Source organism: Hippocampus guttulatus, chromosome 2, assembly GCF_054856545.1.
Source record: "Hippocampus guttulatus isolate MCC_2025c chromosome 2, RoL_Hgut_1.0, whole genome shotgun sequence".
In the NCBI taxonomy this organism is placed as follows: domain Eukaryota; kingdom Metazoa; phylum Chordata; class Actinopteri; order Syngnathiformes; family Syngnathidae; genus Hippocampus; species Hippocampus guttulatus.
Window position 1 is genome coordinate 32965151 of NC_141262.1, and position 24902 is coordinate 32990052.

At 43.1% G+C, this 24902-nt stretch overlaps 1 protein-coding gene and 1 long non-coding RNA gene across 3 annotated transcripts in view; both read left to right on the forward strand.

The window, feature by feature from the left end:
• Nucleotides 1-24902, forward strand: part of unc5a (unc-5 netrin receptor A) — a 196770-nt gene that overhangs the window by 122968 nt on the left and 48900 nt on the right. For both annotated transcript variants that reach the window (XM_086105747.1, XM_086105748.1), the window contains exons 3-6: nt 5054-5197; nt 8194-8297; nt 11011-11191; nt 16556-16723. In XM_086105747.1, the coding sequence (XP_085961873.1) occupies nt 5054-5197; nt 8194-8297; nt 11011-11191; nt 16556-16723 (597 nt within the window). The remainder of the gene's footprint in view (nt 1-5053; nt 5198-8193; nt 8298-11010; nt 11192-16555; nt 16724-24902) is intronic.
• On the forward strand, nt 21077-23073 carry LOC147209633 (uncharacterized). The gene is made up of 3 exons (XR_015100265.1): nt 21077-22361; nt 22805-22861; nt 22934-23073. It is a non-coding gene; the product is annotated as an uncharacterized LOC147209633 (long non-coding RNA).

Genomic DNA, 24902 nt, shown 5'->3' on the forward strand with positions numbered 1-24902 from the left:
AAGGAAGGCCAGGAAAGCGACCGCGACAGCACACTCACCAGACAGAAATGGCAACATCCCGCTCCACGCACAACTCCAGTCACAAGCGTGTTCACAGATGACGGGTTTCTCCTCCACCGCTGACAGAGCTGATATCCGAAGGCCCTTCCTGTTTTTGACTTTGATTGCTTGTTGAAAGGGAAGTGACATTGATGAATGTGCCGGTGTTGCCAAAGTTGAACGGGAAGTTGAACTCCCAAATGAGGGCTCTGTGAGTGGAGCAGCAGGAGGAGGAGGGGATAGGGGGGCTGACGAGATGTATCGCAGCCAATGCTGAATATCTGCATGTTTGCTGTGTTTGGATAATACATGCTATCAAATGGACGGGAGAATCAAATCAAAAGCTGCACGTGTTTTACTTTGAAGTTAAAAGCTTCTGAAGTACATAACTGCACAACTTACAATTTTGTGCTTTGATTTCATGTCCATATATTTTTTCCCCAATCATTTTTATTCACGATCAAATTTAGACAAATTCTTGACCCAAAACTTTGTGGAAGGTTGTGGCCTGTGCCAACCAAAAGCCTTTATGATTGATTACCGGGAGGTACAAATCTTGGTGGCTCTGTCTAAATTCGTAGGCTGACTCCTCCAAAGGCTGAATTTGTCGGCCACAACTTCGGGCGAAGCTCGACCACATGCTGGTGACCAAATTTCCGCACCTTTTGAATCCAGCCTTCAAATGCAGTCTTTGTTTCCATGGAGACGTGCCTTGAGCATAGGCTCCTCGGGAGCACACTTTAGTAGCCTTCTTTGCTACGTCAAGGTGTTTTGCAACTCTGCATTAATAAGTCAAGCCGTAATAGCCTTGGCTAAGATGAACTTGTTTATCGTGCACATTCGTACGATGCACGTCACATCATGCTGTTACTCTAATCATGCACGGACATAAAAGATGATGTATAATGCACTGCGCTAAAGAATACTCAAATCAACATGTTTATTGGTGTTTAATTTTGTTCTTAATTAAGCGTCATCCCAAAGCGTTTTGTTTTCCAACACGAGTATGACTCATTTAAAAGGAGTTAATTGATCGACTCGTACAAAATGAGCTGTGCACCTGAAGTGCCTTTTTGATGTCAACCACGACCATATAAAAACTGTCCTTTGGTTGTGAGTAAACGTGATTTAGCTGACTAATGCCCAGAGTAGACGCCACAATATGTTAATGTACCGAAAGTGACATTGCGTTCCATCAAACACACACGAGAACCCTCAGTGTGCTAATGCGTGCTTCCTGACACGACTGCCCCGTGTCAGAAATAAAATCAGACATTAGCCACAACGTGCTTCCTTTTTAGATGCGCATTTATCGCCTCCGTGCTGCCATGAAAGGGAGAGTTGCATATTGCGTATGAAGTATTTTGGGTGAAATTTTCAGACTCTGTCGCGAGCACGAGTTAGCTATGACACGGCATTGCCCACAATGCTTTCGTTTACATCACGGTTGTAAATTCCTGCTTACGTGTTCTAATTTTATGACAGCATGGGGACAAATTATTGAAATTACAAGATATATTGCGAGTGTCAATAACTGCTGTGAACGTGCATTCCTATTACGTGTTACCAATGTCGCAACTATTTTGCGGTAGGATTTAATTGGGGAGAAATTGGATGGATTGGCTCCTAGCAGTGTTTCTTTAAGGTGTCAGACACAGCAAGCACGAGGTAATTATGGAGACGGAAGAGATAAGGAAACAGAACGCAATTACACTGGCAAGCAGAGCTTCAAATTGCTCCTCTTAGAATTTCTCACCTCCGGTTGCTATTGTTCGTGCATTGCATCTCCATTCTGATCTTTTATTCCTTTCACCCTCGAGCTCAAAGACAAGGAGAAGTTTGCATTAATCAGATACATTTCTGCAGCCTTGCTCGGCACTGAATATGGGCTGTGAGTGAGCACCTAATATATTGAATGTCTTCTGATATATGGCAAATGATATGCGTATACAGTATAAACTGCTCTGTGCCCAGTCTGTCTCGGAGCCATTGCATGTTTTAATGCCGTACTGTATTTCATCTCTGCAGCTTTACTGCATCGTCTGAATTTCTACTTTACTCTATGTACAGCTTTGATGGGAAAGGTTCAGATTGATTGTAGTAGATTTTTTTTGGCATGCACTTTTTACCATCAAGTGTCACACAGATTTTTTTTCAGGGGCAACATTTTAGTGACGTGCCATTTCAGACTAAATATCGACAGTATAGCCGGCATAGGTGTCAAACTCAGTTCCTGGAGGGCCGCTGTCCTGCATGTTTTCCAAGTCTCACTGTTGCAACACGCCTGATCCAAATGATCAGATCATCAGCAAGCTCTGCGGAAGCTCTGACATTGGACCTGTTCATTTGAATCAGGTGTGCTGCAACAGGGAGACTTGGAAAACATGCAGGATAGCAACTCTCCAGGACCTGAGTTTGACACCTATGGTATAGCGGCAAACAATCTTGTCGAAAAATTTTTGTTGTTTTGTTTTTCAGTCTTCTAAAAAGATTTTTGAATATTCATTTTTCTTTGTTAACAGTGAAGAGGTAGGATCGAAATAAGTTTGACTTTATCCTACATCTTTTTGGACGAGCAGTACATGTTACTTTCATTTGGGATATTTATATTGGACATGTTTTATTTATTTATTGGCGGGGAGGGGGGGGGGGGTCCTGTTTTATGACTGCCAGAGGTGGGCAAGTCATTCCGTCAGTCGTCCTTCTGTCATTATTTCAGGCTGTCTATGAATGAACAAACTTTTTTTTTGTTGCTTAATGCTTTCAACAGTAATGAGTTATGAATTACAGGCGGAACATTTGACTGTTTTACAATACTTTGTCCTTTTGGATTTGTTACACTGAACAATTTGCGTGGTGGGATGTTTGAAAGTCATTATCTTGTGTCTTTCGTTACAATGTGTTTAAAAAAAAAAAGAAACATTGTATTTATTTATTGAGTTTAAAAGAGCTTTTATCAGCCTATTAAATCGTCAGGCAGATCAATCCATCGGGTGCTTTAAGTTAACAGCGTTATTATATCACAGACTGGCAAAAGTCACAGAGTCTCCCTCACAGACACATTTATAGAAACGGCAAACAAAAGATTTACCTGGTTGTTTGGTTTTATACTTGGCGGGTAGTCTGGCACTCCAGAGACCCAACTATTTGTCTACAAGCAATTAAATTTGTTTCTATCTCTCAGTTTTAACAGTGCTCCTTGCACTTTAATGAGCGATGAACATGTTCAAAGGTTACTTAAATACTGCTGTCATGTTAATAGAAGTTTTGTATTTGTGCTTTCAAGAATAACCTCGGCATGTTTGACCTTAGCGGTTCCACTGAAATTTGTAGTTTGGTCGAGCCTACAGTGTGTGGAAGACATGGGCAGGATAAATATATTTATCCTATATTTCATTTGACATTCTAAGAGAAAAAAAACAATGTTGATATGGTGCTGTGATTTGAGGGAGGAAGATTCCTTTTGCTGCCCTTGTCAAATCCACTGAGTGTCCATTTTTTTTACTTGAGGTTACTTCAATTGGCCATATACAAAAGGCAGTCAAAAAGTACCGATCCCAATTTTATCCCAACTACTACTCAATGCATTTTTTTCCTGAAATGTTCACTTTTTTAAACTTAAATGTTTATTTAACGGGCGGCCCGGTAGTCCAGTGGTTAGCACGTCGACTTCACAGTGCAGAGGTACCGGGTTCAATTCCAGCTCCGGCCTCACTGTGTGGAGTTTGCATGTTCTCCCCGGGCCTGCGTGGGTTTTCTCCGGGTACTCCGGTTTCCTCCCACATTCCAAAAACATGCGTGGCAGGCGGATTGAACTCTCTAAAATTGTCCCTAGGTGTGATTGTGAGCGTGGATGGTTGTTTGTCTCTGTGTGCCCTGCGATTGGCTGGCAACCGATTTAGGGTGTCCCCCGCCTACTGCCCGAAGACAGCTGGGATAGGCTCCAGCACCCCCCGCGACCCTAGTGGGGATCAAGCGGTTCGGAAAATGGATGGATGGATGGATGTTTATTTAACGTCATTATTGGATGCCTGTCATAGGACAGATCCTGTGATCGTGCAAGACCGAGCAGAGCCTCTATTATTGATTGACTGATTGATTGATTGATTGATTGCAAAATCAACACATTTTCTTAATATGTCCAACCTGTGCAAGCAAGCGCTTCACTTAATTGCTATCGAGGTTTGATGGTCAGATAGGTGCCATTTAGTCAAGCTCCCGCCAACTCGTGTCTGGAGCTGAAAACAATCACAACAGACAGCTCAAGTGTATGCGAAATGCGGGAGTGTCACAAAGTGCTTTTATGCAAATGGAAATTGGAGAGCGACACTCCATTGAGACTGAAATATACAGCCGGTGTGTAGACGCTGCATTATCGGTCTGGCTGATGTGTCCTCTGAGGCTCCCCGCAATGTTTTGTGTTGATATGAAAGGTTCAAAACCTCTGTGGAAAAAGACCCCCGAGAGGAAAGATCAGATCGGGAAAACGGGGAGATCCCTTCAGCAAGTGCCGAGAAAGTAGGACAGGAGGCCAGTGATCAAGATGAAGAAAATAGATCTGGATTGGATTGTCAATACAAGGTTAAAGGAAAATGAAAGCTTGTCTCCCAAATATGAACTCAGCACTCTTAACAAGATGGAATTGTATTATCAGAGATTTGTCCCAATCTTGTTTGGTGACCATGGTCTTTTTGCAATAAAGCCACTTTTGGATCGTATTCCTGAGATTTAATTACCTGCACATTGTAACTTTCGAGGAGCTGGATAGGCTGAGCAGTTTATCTGCTGTGTGCGGTTTTCTTTTACATTTCTGTATTTCATCCCAAGTGTTATATTTTTTCCCCTCCTTTCAAACGACACCGGTGACGCCTGCAGGCTCTTCTCATTTTCCTCAGTTAACAAGCACTCTGTTTGTTTAATATTAGAGTTTTCCACTTGTTCATTTTCCACTGATTTCCAAATGGCATGGCTCGATTTGTGCAAAAGGGACAAAATGCATCTTTTTGCTTCGCAGCTCTGCCAGTCATGGAGGTGACAATCGAAATCACCAGGCAGCAGGTGGAGAAGATCTTCGGCCTCGATGAATACTGGTGTCAGTGTGTCGCCTGGAGCACCACAGGAACCCAGAAGAGCCAAAAAGCCTACATCAGGATTGCTTGTGAGTGCACTTTCAAACTATTCTAATGCAAGTCCAACACAATGTGTTCTGTGAGGCTGGTTGACTTTCAAGTTGGTCAAAGGTCAAATAATAAATAAGTGAATTTGTTTGCCCCAAAAGATCTTAGGCCATGCACCATAAAACGCAAATACATTTCAAATACTCATCCTTTGAACTAGCAAGAGCGCATCGCATCGTAAGCATTGCGGTTGTTTGTTAAAACAATAGTGATGAATGCACACGCGTTAGTGTTCGTTGGGAAATGACATACACATTTTTCGCCCCGGAAAAATAATATTCTTTGTTGACAAGCTTCTGCGGCCATTTGATCCTGGTCATTAACCAGGATGATTTCACCCGCAGCCTTTTCACGTAAACCTCTGCTTGGCAAATTTGGAATTGCTATCGAGCAAAATTTGTCTTATGCTCATTGGGGCCCTTTTGTGGTCGCAATCCAAAAAAAAAAAAAAGCTCATCTGAAGTCTGACAATATTTGCGAATGTCTTGAATGAGATTGTGGTTTGACCTTGGGTTTTGTTTGACTTTCCGGACAGATTTTCCCCCAGAAATCTTTGGCGGAACTCCAACATGCATAACGTTTGGGGCGTTTGACTTTGGAGGTTCCACTGTACCATGATATTATGCATGGGAATCTGCAGAAGAGGACACTGCATATAACTTAATGGGATGGAATAAGAGCATAATAATCCCCATTGTGTTATTAGTGACCTCTATCTCCTCATGCTTCCTCCTGCAGTGGCTCTTCCACCTTTTAGGAAGGGGTGTTTTAAAAAGCGCCACACTAAATTGGAGTATTCATGACCTTTTTTTTTTTTTTTTTTTTTTCCACGAAATAGACTGTATCAGCAATGATCCAGATAAAAGCAGCTGAGTAAAAACAGATTCTAAATTTATTGAAATGTACCAACCATAAATCTGTCTGGGGGACACAGGCGCATCCTTTGCGGCAACCTCAAAGCTTTATTAGAGGAAGCCCTTTTCCGCTTGAGTGTTTTCACGCATTCTGTCTGTTAATTGCCACATAAATATGCATTATTCTAGACAACAACCGCCCCCCCACCCCCTCCATAACAGGACCTTCAGAAGACAGGCCTCATCATTGAACCCTCAAACAGGGTTCAATGATGAGGCCAAACGATTTTGAAAAAGAATCAAGTTGTTGGAGTTTGTTGTTTTTTCTGCCTCAATATTGTAATTGTGACTCAATATGTGATTATTACATGAACCTCTTCTGTATTTTTGAACAAATACAAGCAATAAGTGAATCCGTACTGTATTACAATAAGCAAGGTCAATTCATTGTATAGAAATGTTTTGGTCTTGGCTTGCACTGCAATAAAGGCCAATGAACCATGAAATAATATGAAAGTTGATCTTTTTCACGCTGAGTTGTGAACTGACTAAAATTTTTGACATGCGGTCTTTTGAGCATTCACAAAGTTCTAGCAAACACATGTGGCGTGAACGTCGAGTAAATCGGTAACTCCATCCATCCATCCATCCATCCATTTTCCGAACCGCTTGATCCTCACTAGGGTCGCGGGGGGTGCTGGAGCCTATCCCAGCTGTCTTCGGGCAGTAGGCGGGGGACACCCTGAAACGGTTGCCAGCCAATCGCAGGGCACACAGAGACGAACAACCATCCGCGCTCACATTCACACCTAGGGACAATTTAGAGCGTTCAATCAGCCTGCCATGCATGTTTTTGGAATGTGGGAGGAAACCGGAGTACCCGGAGAAAACCCACGCAGGCCCGGGGAGAACATGCAAACTCCACACAGGGAGGCCGGAGCTGGAACTGAATCCGGTACCTCTGCACTGTGAAGTCGACGTGCTAACCACTGGACTACCGGGCCGCTAAATCGGTAACTCTTAAGTCAGATTTCAACTATAATGCAAACAAATCTGGCTTTACTTCATGAAACAATATGTAAACATGATTTCTCACGCACTGAACTTTACACACTAATTAAATCAATAAATCAAATATACATATATGTTAAAAAATATAAATAAATGAAATTGGGGGGTTTTTTTTGCCGCCCAAATTTCAGTCTTTGAAAATTGCACCGTACTACATTGTGATGTCAATTTGAATTTAAGTGTCCAGCCCTAATTATTACATAAGGCAAAAACACGTCCGCATAAGTTCCGTGTTCATTTTCCTCACGTCTCTTGCGTATGCTTACATGTCACTTCTTGTGCGTGCGCTTCATTCCGTTTGCGAAAACACTCCGTCTCAACGCTCCTCTGAGGACAGGCTCTCCCATTAGTTAAAAGGAATTCACCAACAGCTCGCGGCCGCGCCCTGTGCCCCCTCGCGTCACGGCAACACATCGATTCACTCTGAGTGCAAACCCGGGGCGGACACATCAAATTAGTGCCAGGCTGCTAGCTATCAGTGGCCTGTCTGGCTCATCAGATGTAAATAGGCCGACCCAGAAAAGAATGAGCGATGCCAGCTCAACCTGTATGTGTAACGTTCTGCCTGACACCCGGACACATATAGTATATCGCAACGCTGATTGCAACAGCGAAAGTATTCAATGAGTTGAATTGCGAAGCCTCATGCAGTCAGCCAAGCTTGCGGGAGCTCTTGTCCAGGCGCCTCTGGGCTTTGTTTTCGTGTGGCTGCTCCAAGCCCTCTTACAGATGGAAGCTGCAGGCAGGCGGCTGCCGGAGAGAGTGGGTGGCACGCGAGGGAGGAGGGACGGCGTGAGCGGTAGCTAATGCAATTGCTTTTGCTTGATGCCGGGCCCCTCTGGCAGCAAGACGAGCATCTCCGAAGCAGCCAGGCAGGCTGCAATAAGCAACGTGGTTGGTGCCACCAATCCCTGCGTGGCTTCGGGGGCCAACTGGAGTGCGACGCGCTCGCGAACATTTCGAGATTTAGCTTGCCGGAGCTTTCCTTTACACAGCGCATGCAGTTACAACTAGCCTAATTGCTTGCCTTTTCTTTGTGCTCTCTCCTCAAGACTTGAGAAAGAACTTTGAGCAGGAGCCTCAGGCTAAAGAGGTGGCAATGGACCAGGAGGTGTCACTGCGCTGCCATCCCCCCGAGGGAGTGCCACAACCCGAGGTGAGAATATATGGGAGATATTTATAGGCCCGCTTCTCGCATCCATTTAGCCTCTCTTCACCAGGAGGACAAAGGGCAAATGGAGGCTCAGTGATCATCTCCCTGGCATCTCTCCGGCTTTCACCGCAGAACGGACTGCCCCTATGGATAAATTACACCTCTAATTACCCCCTTTTATTGATTGATTATCCTTCCCACATCTCTAAGTCGCTATATATCACATGGGCTCGTCATATCACCGGGATAAGCTGGGAGGCTTCACTCTGCGTTTGGCATTTCTAAAGGCCCATCTATAATTAATGGCTCAGTTTCCTCAATTTTTTTTTGGTCTCTTTGCTCGCTCTCGACCATACTTGGTCTGTTCAAGTCACGTTGTCCAGCTCTAACACTAGTGTGTGTCAGTGTTTCACTGACCTGGCTGTAGACATCTTCTAGCAAATAGTATATCTGTCATCACGGTAGGCTTTGGAAAGGTAAGCACTAAAATCGACTGCAGGGAAAATGATTTTGTGGGTACTAGCAGAGAGAGTGCCTCGCACATTTTCCCACCCTTCAAGATGTCTTTTTTCCACATGGATATCTTACTGCTAGAATAATGTTTTGGAGAATCTCTCAATGCCTGGGCTGAGCAATTTGGCTTTTAAAAAAAAATGTTGTTTTCTTGTCACTAAAATCGAGCATTTTATTTTCCCCTTCATGTGTCGGAAAGGCAAATGACAATGACATTATTCAAAACAAGTTTTGTCTTTTGTTGTTTCTTTCCCCGCTGAGATTTGCGTTCTCCCAGTCAAGGTTATTATTGATTGAAAAGAAAATGATGAAAACAAAAAATGGAAAAAATATTTTCTACAATAAAAATAAAGGGTCAGTTAGAAATTACGTTTTTTACATTTATTAAATCAACACATTTATAAAAGCAACGAAAACGACTGACTGCACAGTACTTGCTGACCTTTTTTTTTTTTTTTAATCCTGCACTCACCCGGTACTAATAAACTACCGTAACATTAAAACTTAATAAAAACGAAAGTAAAAATTAAGCATTTAATAAAATGAAAACGAAAAATGTGTTCTAAGAATGATTCAAATTGAAATTAAAAACTAACTACAAGGGTGACCCAAAAAGATGTGTACCCATATTTTATTCGATAAAAAATCCATTTTTTAACGAATGTCTTTTCTGTTGCAGGACGTGAAAGGTGAACCTATGGATGATCGTTTTTAGCTATAGTTGCCCCAAAAATGTCTTGGACAAATCAGCAGAAGATATTCTCCCTGGAGATCTATTTTGCAACAAAATCATACCAGAGTGTACAGATTCAGTTTCGAAAACTTTTCCATTGTCGCAACTTTCCACCAAAATCAACGATTGTTAGTTGGGTTACGAAGTTCAGAGAGCATGGGACTGTAGTGAACTTATGTTCTAAAGCCACAGGGGGAACTTATTCAGGCAGGAAAAAGAGTGCAAGGACAGAAGAAAACATTGCTGCAGTGAGGGACTCAATAGAACGCAGCCCTAGGACACATCTTGGGAAAGCCATAAATTGACTAAAAATTGACAGAAATAGCTGAAACTCTGGTGAATGGTCTTCCATAAACTGAATAATGTGTGGTTGTAATTTGAAATAAATAGCTTTCTAATCAAACTCACAATTGAAATTTTCATGGGTACGCATCTTTTTGGGTCACCCTGTATAATGAGAATTCCTAAATTATTATTACCCTGCTCTAAACACAGACACACACACACAAAACAGGCTTTGAAACACTTGCACCCCAGCATTAACTTGTATCACCTTCCATAAAAATACTCAAAATAAAACAATTTCTTCTCATGTAATTCTAACACAACAGAATGAACCACCAAACTACATATCTCCGCTGGATATGTTGCAGTCCCAGCAATCGGCATACTCGCAAACATATATCGCTGTTATCTACCAACTATTTTTGCGAGCTTTTTTCAGCCATTTCTCCCATGATTTTTGTTTTCCTTCAATATCCAGAAAAATCACTGCTACGGTTGAACGAGTGATTTCCGTAACAAAATGTGGACAATCCGTAACGCGTGGCAGCCGTACAAATGGTACAATGGTGAACTGAACTTGAGTTTGGTAACTTCTCTCACTTTTAAACAAAGGGAATGTCAAAAATTGTTCTGACTGCCCAGGTTGTGCGAGCCATTCAGACCACTAGTCAATCACAGTTGGACAGTGTGGGGACAGCCTGCAGAGAAGTAGCAGGGAAAGTGCCAGCCCACAGCTCGACAAAAAAGGAGCATCAGAGCAGAAGTCGCCACAGGAGAACATAAGGGGCGCGCAGAAGAAAAAGAGAGCCCAATTATGTGCATCACATGGGGCAATAATAGCGACAACAGTGTTGCAGCACCCTCAAGAAGGCAGAAGGTCAAGTGAGACCAAGAAAACAACCAAAGAAATCCGAGAGTGCAAAAAGAACTGAAATCCAAAAAAGCATTCCCAATTTCTTACAGTGCCGCAGAGATCTCCAGCTGTTACAAAATGAAAGACAAAATACTTTTATCAGCCAGGTGTATAAATAGATGAATTTCGTCCTAATAACGTTGAGGGACAACGTCAACACAAAAGAAACCTCACCGTGCCTCCCGTTTACGGCTCTGTGGCTCTTACCGTGCGTGGCGGGCGCAGAGTGTTGAGATCAGTTGCACTTTTCAACCAATCAAACTCTCTTTTAGGTGGAGTGGCAGAGGAACGAGGATGTGATCGACCCACAGAGCGACCCCAATTTCTTCATCACGGCCGACCACAATCTTGTCATCAAGAAGGCCCGGCTGGCCGACACGGGCAACTACACGTGCGTGGCCAAGAACATCGTCGCTCGCCGCAAAAGCAACTCTGCCACGGTCCTGATCTATGGTAGGTGCACACTCATTTTCAAAGGATAGATTGCTTGGATGACTGGGATTCGTCTCATGGGTCACATAGGAATACTGTAATATTTGGTCTATGAGGTGCACTGGTATATAACTCACATCTGCAACGTTAAAAAATAAAACCTCTGATGTATAAACTTTACTTAAACAAAAGCATGATGTATTTTAAACAACTTCTCTTATACATACCACTGCAACAGAAAACAAAGAAACAAGCAAGCACAAAAAAAGTGCAAAAAGCCACGACAACATTTTCCAACCATAAATAGGGTTCAGATTGTTGCATTTATTCAACATTGTCCTGCTCACCAAACCCTCTGAAGTCTTTGTCATCGCCTTTTTTTTCAGCATGATGAGGTTCCACGCTTGAGCAGAGTTGCTCAGATTTCCAATCTGAATGGTGTCATGGATGCCTTTTTTTTTTTTTTTTTTAATATTAGCAGTAAACACTTCAGCATAGAGCTCAGCAGAAAATTCATGAGCTCGACGGTGCATTAAAGAGAAGCCAGGTATACCGTATGTGCAAGCATGTTGCCCCTGGCATAGGGAACATTTGCAAATAAGGTGTGTCGTTCAACCAAAGAGGTTAAAGCCGGGGCGAGGGGGAAATTGCGTCATCTAATCACAATTGTTCAATAATAACAGTATGCAGTAGTATGCCCATGTGACACTGTTAATATTAGACTATTGTGAAGTTCTGTGTGGACTCAATAGGAAGGCTTGCAAAATGCAGTGAAGTTTCAACACTGGAAACTTTCCATGGGAATTAAACAGACCATTAGAAATGATCCCAGTGTGTAATTTGCCCATGTTTGGATTAATTGAAAAGTTTTGTGTAATTCCAGAACCACAATGTACTTTATAATAGGTTGGGAGTAATCACGACTCATCTATGTGTTCATTGGATCTTTTGTTTAAAGACAAATCAGTGCACACGTGACCTTTTGGTGGGGTTAATAATGTGATAGGATGAAGTGGATGGCCGATTCTTAATATTCTGGCAGCTCGGAGGTGAACGCAAAGAGTTCGCTTTCCCAAAGCGTGCGGGCCCGATATGGTTGGAGAAATCAAATCAACTGTAAGTCATTTCACGTCTTGTTTAGCTTGACTGACCTTTTCATTCAAATTCAGCAAAGAAAAGTCATTCCTGGATTTTTTTATAGAATTTCCTTTAATTACATCTTAATTTGAACTGCAAGACACTATAAACAGGTTTGTTGTTTACATGACACACTACTGTATATGCCGCAAATGAAGTATGCCATAGCAAGGAACGCGTTCAATCGCTTTTAGCCTTTCATCGGATTTAAAATGCATCAAAAACGTTTGTCTTTGGCTTCCACAATATTTGACTTCAACTGTGAGTTTGTCAATGTGTTTCGAACAAACGGCAGCTACCTTGTTAGTAGTCACATCCCCTGTGAAATAACGCTGTTGGTGGGAATTTCCTCGCCAAAATTGAATATGTGATGCAGTTCTCACGCTCAGGTTGTTGAGACTTGAATATCAATTACCGTTTAACATTGGGGCTCTGCAACCTTTTTCTGCTTGCAGTCTCGGTAGATTCAAGGCTGTTGAAGTAAAATGGAGGAAAAAAATGTGGCAAGCAAAAAAAAAAAAAAGTTGGGGGCAGACTATGTCTAACACAGTGAGTTTGGATAGTTTAAAAATATGCTTCCTTTGATTGAGTTGAGATTTTGGACAAACTAGTTTATTATGGACACAGCACACCTTTCATTCCAGTATATAAGTATCCATCCATCCATTTTCTGATCCGCTTTATCCTCACAAGGGTTGCGGGGGGGTGCTGGAACCTATCCCAGCTGTCTTCGGGCAGTAAGCGGGGGACACCCTGAACCGGTTGCCAGCCAATTACAGGGCGCACACAGACGAACACCCACGCCTAGGGACAATTTAGAGTGTTCAATCAGCCTGCCATGCATGTTTTTGGAATGTGGGAGGAAACCGGAGTAGCCGTTGCACACAGTACGGTTGCACGTACATGCAAACTCCACACAGGGAGGCCGGAGCTGGAACCTCTGCACTGGCAGGTCGACGCGCTAACCACTGGACCACCAAGCCGTCGTATATAAGTGTTTAGAATGCAATCAAAAATCTAGAAATATGCACATCAAAGTACAATAGACTAGTTTTTGACTAAACCACCTTGACTAAACCTCCTAAAGAAAGGCAGTGTTTTGACCATGTCCTGTAGCTGTGTTGTGCATCTGAATTTTAAAGTGTACCGTCAAGCCGCTCGGCAGTGGAGGAGATGAAACTTTGCGTATTCAGTGTTTATACATTTAAGGTGGGATAATGGTGTCTTTGACAAACAATAATTCTCATTTAAGTATCTGCAAAATTGCCAACAGATTGCTTTGTGGCGTGCACGTTTATTTCTTCCTTCCATTCACTGTGCTTGAAAAGATGACAAATTAATCACTTGCTGTGTATTGAATTGAGCAAAGCTCTCTCGTTTCCTTTTCGCTGCTCACCTACTGTGCCTCAGAAGAACAAACCGTGTGTCCGCCATGCTAGTTGATCTAACAGGCTGCAGTGGGTCATAATAACGGCTACTTTTCAAAGGGTTCAACAGGGGGCTAGAAATGCATTTCACCACAGCCTAGCTGGTAAGACTGCATTCTGTGCTAAGGGGTAATCAGGGCTTGTGTTGCCATACAGAGGACAAAGAAATGATTCAGTCACGACAAGCCCAGGCGAAAGTTAAGAGGGGCAAATTGGGGCGGGGTGAGTGTCCAGAGAAGGAAAAATGGCGCTGTTCAAGTCAAGACATCAGGATTAGGGACCACTGTATCATCGGAGATGAAACAAGCACAGTTAGATGCAGGGAGGTGCAGATTAGAAGATGGTTCGATGCAATTACTTGCCATCAACGGCGGAGCGCCGGTGATGTGCCGACAACTGGTGCGGCTGAAGAACACGGGCACTCGCTGGTTCATCAAGACGAGCTGTAATGGCTTGAGCTAGATTGCGCTGCACTTTGCAATTGCAATTGGCGTAAAGTAATGACAGGGCTGCGCTCTATAATTCACACAACATGATGCATGACGTGAAATGGGGCAATCGGGGATGTTTGATCGCCACAATCCTAATGACTTGCACCGCCGTGACGTATGACGCACCGATGCCCGCTTCAATTCTGAGTTGCATTTTCCTGTGTACAAAGATTTTTTTCTTAGTGTTTGTCTGCAGTGGTGCCAGGGTTACTTTGAAAAAGTAACCACTTACTTCACTAATTGTTTGATTGAAAACATGTCTTAGTTACATGACTGATTACTTGATTTTAAAAGTAACAGATTACATGTTGCTTTAGCCGCTACATTCAGTATATGCATTGAAAGTGCAATTTTAACAGTGACAAAGAATAGTTTAAAATAAAATCATGGTCAAACATTTTATTTTTTTTTAAAAAACAATTCTTTCTCAATGTCACTTATCATAAATGGGCTTCTTGTTTTTATTTAAAAATAAATAAATGAAGGTCTTTCTGCATGTCACATGTGAATAATGTATGTTAATAATAAAAGGTCAATGAAAAGGATTCCTTTTTTCCTGACAATTAACTATTAATGGTGTCATCAGAAACTTAACATTTACATGAAGTTACATTGTTTATAGTCGAGGGTGAACAGCAAGTTTGAAAAAAACGATACTCGAGCACCAATTCAATATATCCATACAAGTAACTTGTATATTTACTCTACAGTTGACCCCCACCATCGCGAAAATTCATTGGTTAAAAGAAACAAAATTTAAAACCACCAGTCGCGCCCCCCAGAATAGCTCAACTCACACAGTATATCTCGTACCATCGTTTGGCGTCGTTTGCCGTTTGTCAGCAATGGGGCGATTTCCGTGTTGGTTCAAGCAACACGCCTGCCTCCTGGTTTCCTCTGTGATTGGCTGAATCTGCATGGCCAGAGCTTCACGTAACTTGCGCTGACTGATGAAAGCTATTTTGAATAAACAGATTAAATAGATAACATACATACTGTAGGTAGTGTGTTTGTTTGTTTTGATGTACATCAAAACATACAAAACACAATTACTTTGTGACTAGATGGTCGACGGTGCGGAGGCGGAACTCCGGCCTCCCAGCGCAAAGGCTTTCCGCTCACCTGACACGCGACAAGGCTGAAAATAGATTAGCTTTCAGGCTCGCATATACACTATGGCAGCATAGAACCACCACGGAGTGAATGAGGCTGCGTTTGACGTAATGTCTTTTTTTTCGCAGATCGTCGTCGTCATCAATGACGTCATTGATGGATTGTGCAAATTTGGACATGACAGTCAATCTGCCATTTTGCATCAAATGCAAAATATCGACCGATCTTGATTCTGTCCATCAGATCGATGCAAAGTCTAGTTTCTAATATAACAATTGCATTTGGAAACCTCATGCATCCACTCAACCTGGTGGGACATCAATTCATCCTGAGCATCCCTTTTTTGATGTCATGTTTTTTTTAAGATAACTGTGTCAGCAGCACTGAGTGTACAACAAATATTTCCATCTTTACCTGACTGACACGAATTCAAAATATTGACTGTATTTCCAGCTTGAAAACCTGAATGTCTTTGCTTCCTCCATTGTTGTTTTTGTCGTATAGTATGGCCACGTGAATTGTCAACGTGCTGAATATGTGACATGGCGCAAATGCGATTCACCCAGACGGGAATGTGAAGCTGCAGGCTCCCACAAAGGCACACTATTTTCAAACTATAAATATTAGAGTTCCCCTTTTGTTACCTGTTTCACAATGTACGGGTTGTTGGTTGAGTTCCTTTTAGTGAGTAACAGGGAGTTAGCAATAGGGAGTCTTCCTGTATTTTATTTTACGTTAACTATTAGTGACTGTAACTGCCTTTTGTGGTGAAAGACACCGATCACTGAAATTGACTGGGGATGGAACACGTTAATATTAGTAGTTACTGGAAAAACATGCACATATTAGAGTAACACATGACTAAGTAACAGTGTCACTCTTTGTTTGGCTTTGGGAATTTGACTGTGCATAATCTTAACATATTGTTTCTCATGTCTTTTGATTAATCAGGTTAGGATATGGTCATCTTAATGTAGTCGTGTCTGCACCTCAGGTGGCTGTAGTACCACTTCAAGTGCAGGAATCAGCCACCCTCTCTCCAACTTCCGTTTGAACCGCTGCAGCACTCACGATTATTCTCGGAACACGCACGTCTGGTCCTTAGTGCATGTCGGGTAATCCTGGCTGCTCTGTCCCCTCATCCCATCCTCCCTTCCAACCTTCTCCCAAACCCCTAACCCCACCAAACCATGCCCCTCCTTGCGCCGGTCTGACAGTCAACGGCGGCTGGTCCACGTGGACCACCTGGTCGTCCTGCAGTGCTGTGTGTGGGCGAGGCTGGCAGAAGAGGAGTCGGAGCTGCACCAACCCCACGCCACTGAACGGAGGCACGTCCTGTGAAGGGCAGAACGTCCAGAAAAGTGCCTGTGTGGCCACCTGTCCAGGTAACTCCCAGGCAAACCCCTGCTTGTCCTGTGGCACTTGGCTTCCTATGGCTTTCTTTTTGCATTGTTTTGCATCCAGAAGTCATTTGCTCATCTTCATGTTGGCCCACATCTCCCCTCGAATGGTTCTGTTTCTTTTGTATTCTGCAATTAAACGTACACAATCATTTTTAGTCCTTATTAGTCCTCACAGTCTCGAAAGTGATTTATCATCCCACTTTGTCCACATATCTCATTATATTTTATGAAGACCCTGCTCTTATTTCATAGAGCGCTCTGATTTAAGAGACATAGTCCCAGCCAGCCATGCTGCTGTGTCAGACCAGCGACTACATTTGTTATTGTTTGCAGCCGAAGCTCTGTAGTAAATATGAACAATAAAAGCGTGAATTATGGCGGCCTGAGTGCTATGTTTACGTCGTAAGACACGAGGGGCGTTTCGTTTCCCTGCTCAGTCTCTCGTGAGAGAATCCAAGAGGCAGGGAGTGCCTTGCCTGATATTGAGCAACGGATATCGATCCTCTGTAGCCTGAGGTGCAGCTTGCTGCATTTGCAGTCCTACATTAGCCCCGCGACCAAGAGCCAGAGATAGCATGACAGCAGTCGAGCCGCATATGGAAAATGAGGTTAAAGGTGAAAGGAGTAAGATGGAAGTGGTGCAAAACGCAGCGTGAGCGTGAAGAGGAAAACTAACAAACCAGCAATGGTGGTCGTGCTGCCTGCGCATCATCAAACAGGAGAACAGGAGAAATCTTCCATGCTTAAAAAGCACTGAGGGAAAGGCTACACTTCTGTCGGCAGCAGCCTCCCTCATGCTAAAACAGAGGTTATTTTCCTATGTGAATCAAGGTATCATGTTGCACATCGCTCATGTAAAGACATCACCAGATGTCAAGCGCAAGTGGAAGTAACCTAACCCGCCCGGCAAGTGGATGGAGGCACACTATGCTCATTCAGGGTGATATCTGGATGGATCTGGTACTATTAGCTCTCAAGCAAACGGTAATTAAATTAAATTCAATTGAATGGGTTGTCCAGGGATGCTTGACATTCCCCTGTAGCAAAAGCACAATCGTAACCTCCATGAGCATGAACAGATTAATGTCAGTCCTGCTGTTGTTAGACCAAAACCTCCTCTCGTCTCTCGCTCCATAAAGGCAACGTGTATAACTTTAGCTTTCTAGTGCTGCGGCAGAAAATTCAACGTGTTTCGTGAACATAGTTTATGGAGAAAACACAGTTTTAGTTCACAGTGGAATCGTCGAAGTCACTCCATTCTGTGGCGCCGGTTGACTTGCAAGTTGTTCTAATTCAAAATGTTTTTTCCATATGTGATCAAGTAAAAGGAATTTGTCACAGGCTCAAAGTGTCACAAACACAATCTTTAAAAACTGTACAGGCAATGAATTAAATAACATTTGGAGCTATCATACAAAGGCTTTTGTGTGAAAGTTGTCAGAGTGACGACTCGCTTGACTTATCTTCCAGACTGAAGGAAGGCCTGAGGCCAGTTTTTATTGCCATCACATTCCGTTGTCACCAAATCATCAACACAAAATCATCCTGAAATTGTGTTTGATGGCTAATTAAAGATGCTAAAAACCCGCTAATGAGTAACGCTGTCATTTTATAACATCCCAGTCGCCACCGTTAGCGACTAGCAGCTAGCTGCTACCCACGAGCATAGGTTGGCAACAGTAGTCAGACTACTTTTCAGACGTAGTTTAATCGGCGAAAAGTACTTTGTGCTGACAGTTTTACACATTTGCGGTTCCTGCAATCCATTTTTGGCAAACCGGACATTGTCAAATGTGGCATCATTTCATCCCAGAGCCCATTATTTCACCTACTATTTCTTGACAAGAATATAGTTTGCGGCTTTGCACACCTTAAATTCTCAACTCAACTCAAGTGTATTTATAGAGCACTTTCAAACAGCCATCGCTGCATACAAAGTGTTATACACGGAGCAACGAACATATATACAACAATAAATCAATAAATAAGTAAAAAAGATGGTAGAAAGCACCAAACAGTTAAACTAAGATCAAATCTAAGTCATTCTGAGTCAAATGGCAAAGAATACAAGTGAGGGTTTTTGTTTGTTTGTTTTTTTTACTTACTTACATTTAAATATTAAATGTAAGTTAAAATAATAATTGATTGTCTAAAAAAGAAAAACTACTGTCTTATCTCTCTTGTATTCCAAGGCTCAAAATAAGTGGTATTGCAGCTGATAGCTGCAGTCCTCCGATAGTTGCCGATGCATTTGTCTGCTTTACCATCACTGGTATCCTTCTAGTTTTGTATGACACAAACAAAATGCAAAAGAAAAAGCAAAACATTGGTGAAGTTAATCCTTTAGATGCTCACTGAGTCGTTTCGCATTTGACCTTTGGACGTTCCACTGTATTGTGAGAAAACAACAAGGTGGGCTCTCAGGTGCCTGTCAATCTTTTGGTCTTGCAACAGCGGGTGACCGAGGTGTCTTTCCCACTTCCTGTGTTACCTGTGTCAGTGGCTCAGACAAGTCCAGCTGTCAGCACCTGACGCAGGGTCCCCTCAAGGCCAAAGTCTGACACAGCAGAGCCATGGACATGATAAGTTTGTTCTTTCCAATTAGAAGTGGCACGGCTGCTTGGCTGTGTACTCACGAATGTGTCTCCTAAGTCGGCAGGGATGAAGTGACTGCTCAGTCATTTGTCAGCAGGCTCACGCACAGCCCAGCAGCGACAAACCCAAATACATCGGAATCCTCACTTTTGATTTATCAAACACACGACCAAGGCATCAATGAATCGCCCGTGCTGACATACCAAAGGAGGCATGTCAAAGTCATGTTCAGCGACATGGACAGCATGCAAGCATTCTTATTTGGCGTGCTTGGACAAGGATTTTTATTTTATTTTTTTTTTTACCATTCTGATAGCTTTCTCCTGAAAGTCCTCTTACAGGAGTGCAGTTGTCGTCATTTCTCAAGAAAGGTCAACAATTTTCAAAAATGTACATTGTTATTCATTTCTGCTCAAACATAGTGCTCTCTTTTCTAGTGTCACTTACGAGACTTCTTCAGGGTCTTCGCATTTGAGCTGCGATTTCATAGCCTTTGTGCTCTTGTGGCTTTTATTGTAAAGCAGAAGGCTATATTGCATAAAGCTACGCTGTGTTTTTGAGCTGCTTCTACTGGCCAATGTGTGGTTAGAGCTTCCGTCTGCCCCCCCCCACCCCCCATTCGTAGATTGATGTTTTCTAGTATTTGCTCTGCCTCTGTTGTGTGTGTTTATGCCAACTAAACAAATATACTCTAGTAAACAAATCCATTTGAGTTTGAAACCACTGACATATAAAGACTAATTTCGCTGCAACGTACTAGCATGATTTATGTATTTGTGTGTGTGTGTGTGTGTGTGTGTGTGTGTGTGTGTGTGTGTGTGTGTGTGTGTGTGTGTGTGTGTGTGTGTGTGTGTATTTTTTTATACATATAAAATTCCTCGTCTCACCCCTCGGATGGTGTGCGTCCTCCATTCAGCTCGGGTCCTCTACCAAAGGCCAGGAAGCTTGAGGGTTCTGCGCAGTATCCTTGCTGCTCCCCTCTGCATGTAACCTCTCTGACAAGGGTTGCTTGAGTAGTAGCATTCCAACAGAGCCATGTTCTCGCATCTCGCCCATCTCCGCTTTGTTCCAGTAGCCCATTTTTCATCAAGGTGCTCTGGTTCCCCAGCACCTGACGCAGACCTTGTTTGGCCGGGCGACATCTGAGCCGGCATGTCATTCGTTTTACTGTCGCTCATCATTGTATGAGGTAGGCATTAGCGTGAAGGGTCTTGCCCAAGGACCCACACTGGATGGTGTTATGTGTTCATTTTTTTGCGCCAAGCGGATTCGAACACCCGCCGGTGCCCTACCAAACTGAGCTATCCAGCCGCTATATATACGTATATGTATGTGTGTGTGTGTGTGTGTGTGTGTGTGTGTGTGTGTGTGTGTGTGTGTGTGTGTGTGTGTGTGTGTGTGTGTGTGTATATATATACTGTATATATATTTGTATTTTTAAAAATCCTCATCTCACCCCTCGGGTGGTGTCCGTCCCTCATTCAGTTCGGGTCCTCTACCAGAGGCCAGGAAGCTTGAGGGTTCTGCGCAGTATCCTTGCTGTTCCCAGCACTGCAATTTCTGGACTGAGATGTCCGATGTTGTTCCCGGGATCTGTTGCAACCACTCATCTAGTTTGGGGGTCACTGCCCCGAGTGCTCCGACCACCACAGGCACGACTGTCACCTTTACCTTCCAGGCTCTCTCCAGCTCCTCTCTGAGCCCTTGGTATTTCTCGAGTTTCTCGTGTTCCTTCTTTCTGATGTTTCCATCACTTGGGACCGCTACATCCACTACAACGGCTTTCCTCTGCCCTTTATCTATGATCACAATATCTGGTTGGTTCGCTATTACCATCTTGTCAGTCTGGATCTGGAAGTCCCACAGGATCTTCGCTCTGTCATTCTCCACCACCTTCGGAGGTCTTTCCCATTTTGACCTTGGGGTTTCCAGTCCATACTCCGCACAGATGTTTCGGTAGACCAGTGGTCCTCAACTAGAAATGCTGTAGGTCCACTTTTTTTTTTTAATAAGACCAAGGTCCGATCCCATGCACGGCGGTCATGGGGAGCTATATGCCCTGTATGGTAAAGCCAAGCTTATACAAATCAACACTCCTCACAACCAACCAATAATGGGGTGCATGAAAATAACAATTATTCACTTTGCCAGTACACAGCAAATAATGAGAGGTATTCTGTTGAGACACAGGTTAAGTTGTGCCTGCTTAACTCATTTACACCCTTTGACGTATAAATACGTCAATTTGCGCATAGCCGTTCCCTCCCCATGACGTATTAATACGTCAATCACGTGTTTTCATGGGGGAGGGTGCAAGAGAGTCCGATGCAACTTCTCACCACAGGATTAGGCTTGACGGCAATGTTAAATAGCAAAAAAATGGCCATCGGGTGGCAGTGGTGCAAAAATCAACCAGGATCACGCAGCAGAAGTAGTAGAAAGGGCGTACAGTGAAGGAGGGGCGTATGTGGATAGTGGATTGAAACATTAGCAACTAGCAACGATGGAGAAAAGGAAATAACTAACTAAAAATGATTTTTTTTTTTCGGTATAAAACCGTCCTCGAAACAAAACAACAAAGGAGATGGTGTTTGTGTGGAAGAGAAAATGACGCTTCGGTCACTAATCGAAAGCGGCACCCGTCAAACGAACGTCGGCCTGCACAAACATGGCGTGCTACACGCAGCCCGCATAGCTCACGCCGAGTTTCGAGTTCATCTGATGAAGATGAACTTGCTCCACGTCAGCGATCATCGCTTGGCAGAGCATTTTGTGCCTCCCGATGCCCCACGTCGCCCACAAATCGTCTCCCCGGCGACTTCCAGCGATGACGGCAAAGAGGCTGCATTGCTTCGCATGGCCGACGCCGGGCACACGTCAGCGATTCGTTGGAATCGTCTCGTAAAGACGACGGCGAAAACGATGAATTGGAGAGCGATTTGGATCCCGATGTCGGACGAATATGTGCCTTCGGACATAACGGAAAGCAGCTGAGAGTCCTCGCCAGAGCCGCTGGAACGAGGAGGTAACTGCTGACTAGCTTGCAAGTTCCTATTCAAAACTTCATCACTTCTTATGCCTCCTCAGTCACTTTTATGTACCGCTACATTCCCCGCTATACTATGAAGTTGCCAGTAACACTCATCATTTATGTACGGTTGATGCGTCTCGTAGATGTGGATGAAAATATGCGCCGTAAATGCGCTGACTTGCATGTCGCCATAGGTTTTCAAAAAACAAACAAACAAAAAAAACAGGACACATTTGGTCCGCTCAGCTCTGCTAAAACCACTCGTGTTGAATTCATATTCCATTTCATTTCAAATTGGATGCTGAGCAACGTGGAATGAATGGTGTAAATAGCAGTGTGCGAGCATGTATGTGTGTGTGTGAGAGATGTGGAAAGCAACAATAAAAAAAATAGAAAAATAAAAGTGTGGTAATTGTACATACTTCTATACATTACAGATTGTCCAACCAGAAGCCAAAAGATGACGACTCCTCGCTTTGGTGGTGGAAAGAAAGGTAAATAAAATGATTGTACCTCACTCTGCAGCAAGATATATTTGCGACTTTTTATGTTTCTATAATTTATAGGTCGTGCATCTGGACGTGGTGGAATGAATCGATGTGGTGACAAACTGGATGGAAGCCAAAAACCATCTTCTCCACAGCTGCACTTTTGTTCATAGTTCAATAGTTTTGTTGTGTGCAAATAAATTATTTTGCGACAAAAACATTATTTGTAATGTTCTTTTGTAGGAGGAACACATTATCGAGGTATTTGAGCTGTCACAAAAGCAAAAAATAGTGTAAAACTTGAAATGATGCTTGAAATGCATGCTTTTACAAAAAGCTCATTTTCTCTGGATTTCTGCAGAAATTAGCAGTTTTCTAATGCTGATTGCCAACGAATGGAGAAAGCTAGAAACAAACTTTTTTTTCTGATGAAAGAAGAGAGTCTCACCTTTCTTTTGACAGGTTGCATGTATATATAGCCATAGGACAGAAAATTCTGTGGGCCTTGCAAATCAGTCGAAATTCAGTAAAATGTGAGGGATTGAGGGGGTTGCTCCAGTGAAAAGGGGTGGTATTCAATGAGTTAATAGAAATAGCCCTTTTAGGAAAATAAGACATTTTTACTTTAACTTTGTTAAACAGTAGTTGTCTTTTTTCCCTTAATTTAACAAAAACAAAACAAAATACTAATTTTACCAAAATAAATACTAAACATGAAAAGAAAAATATCCTTTTCATTTGTACAATTCCCCTTTTCACATCCCCTCTGAAATCACTGAAAAATATATCAGAAGAGGAGTTATGAACCATTTTAAATACTGACACAAGGGAGCACAGGAATGTGCAGTGCTGTTCTTCCACTAAAGGTGAATGCAATGTCTGAGACATGCAAATATTATTTGAGGACGCCATTGTGATGTTCAATTTACCATGTTGCGGTGTTCTGCTGTTAAACAGCTGCAAAGATCCCCGGGTAGACGGGAGCAGAACTGCACACAATCGAAACCTCCCGCGATTCGTTTTGTCTAATTGTCTGTGTGAGCAGACTGTGGCGTCACGCATGCGTCTGTTTCCTGACACAATCATCCATTTTGAATGCGTGGGTATTGGGATAGACGCGTGCTGACGCTTATGTATGGGCACACCTTAAATTCAGAGGAGCCAATCAGCACATCGTATATGCTGATGCTTATGTATGGGCACACCTTCAGTTCAGAGGAGCCAATCAGCGCATCGTTATTGCCGACATGCCCTGCTCAGCCAGGGTCTCCAGTTAGTCAAACATTATACACACAAAGTCGCGCTGCTGCGGTCCTCTGCATTACATCTGTTAGTGCACGCAAAGAATACAACGGATAATTTTAACAAGCGATTGCGGTAATGCGCAGATTATAGATCAAAAATATAAAATGTATAACGTAAAAATCACTATATAATTTTTTATTTTATACAATTTGCCGAGGGTCCGGACAGAGGATCGCGGTCCGCCAGTTGAGGAAGACTGCGGTAGACTATGCCAGCCACCTGGTTATGACGTTCCATATAGGCTTTCCCTGCCAGCATCTTACACCCTGCAGTTATGTGTTGGATCGTCTCAGGTGCCTCTTTGCACAACCTACACCTTGGGTCTTGTCTGGTGTGGTATATCTGGGCCTCAATGGCTCTGGTGCTCAGGGCCTGCTCCTGAGCAGCCAGGATGAGTGCCTCTGTGCTGTCCTTCAGGCCAGCCCTCTCTAGCCACTGATAGGACTTCTTGAGATCAGCCACTTCAGTTATGGTCCGGTGGTACATCCCGTGTAGGGGCTTGTCCTCCCATGATGGTCCCTCTTGCAGCGCCTCATCCTCTGTTCTCCATTGTCTGAGACATTCTCTGAGTATGTCATCCGTTGGAGTCTTCTCCTTGATGTATTCATGGAGCTTGGAGATATATATATATATACAGTATATATATGTGTTTGTGTATATTATGTGTGTGTGTGTGTATATATATGTATATACAGTATATGTGAGCATCCATTTGGAGGAATGGTATTTTTCCTACACATGA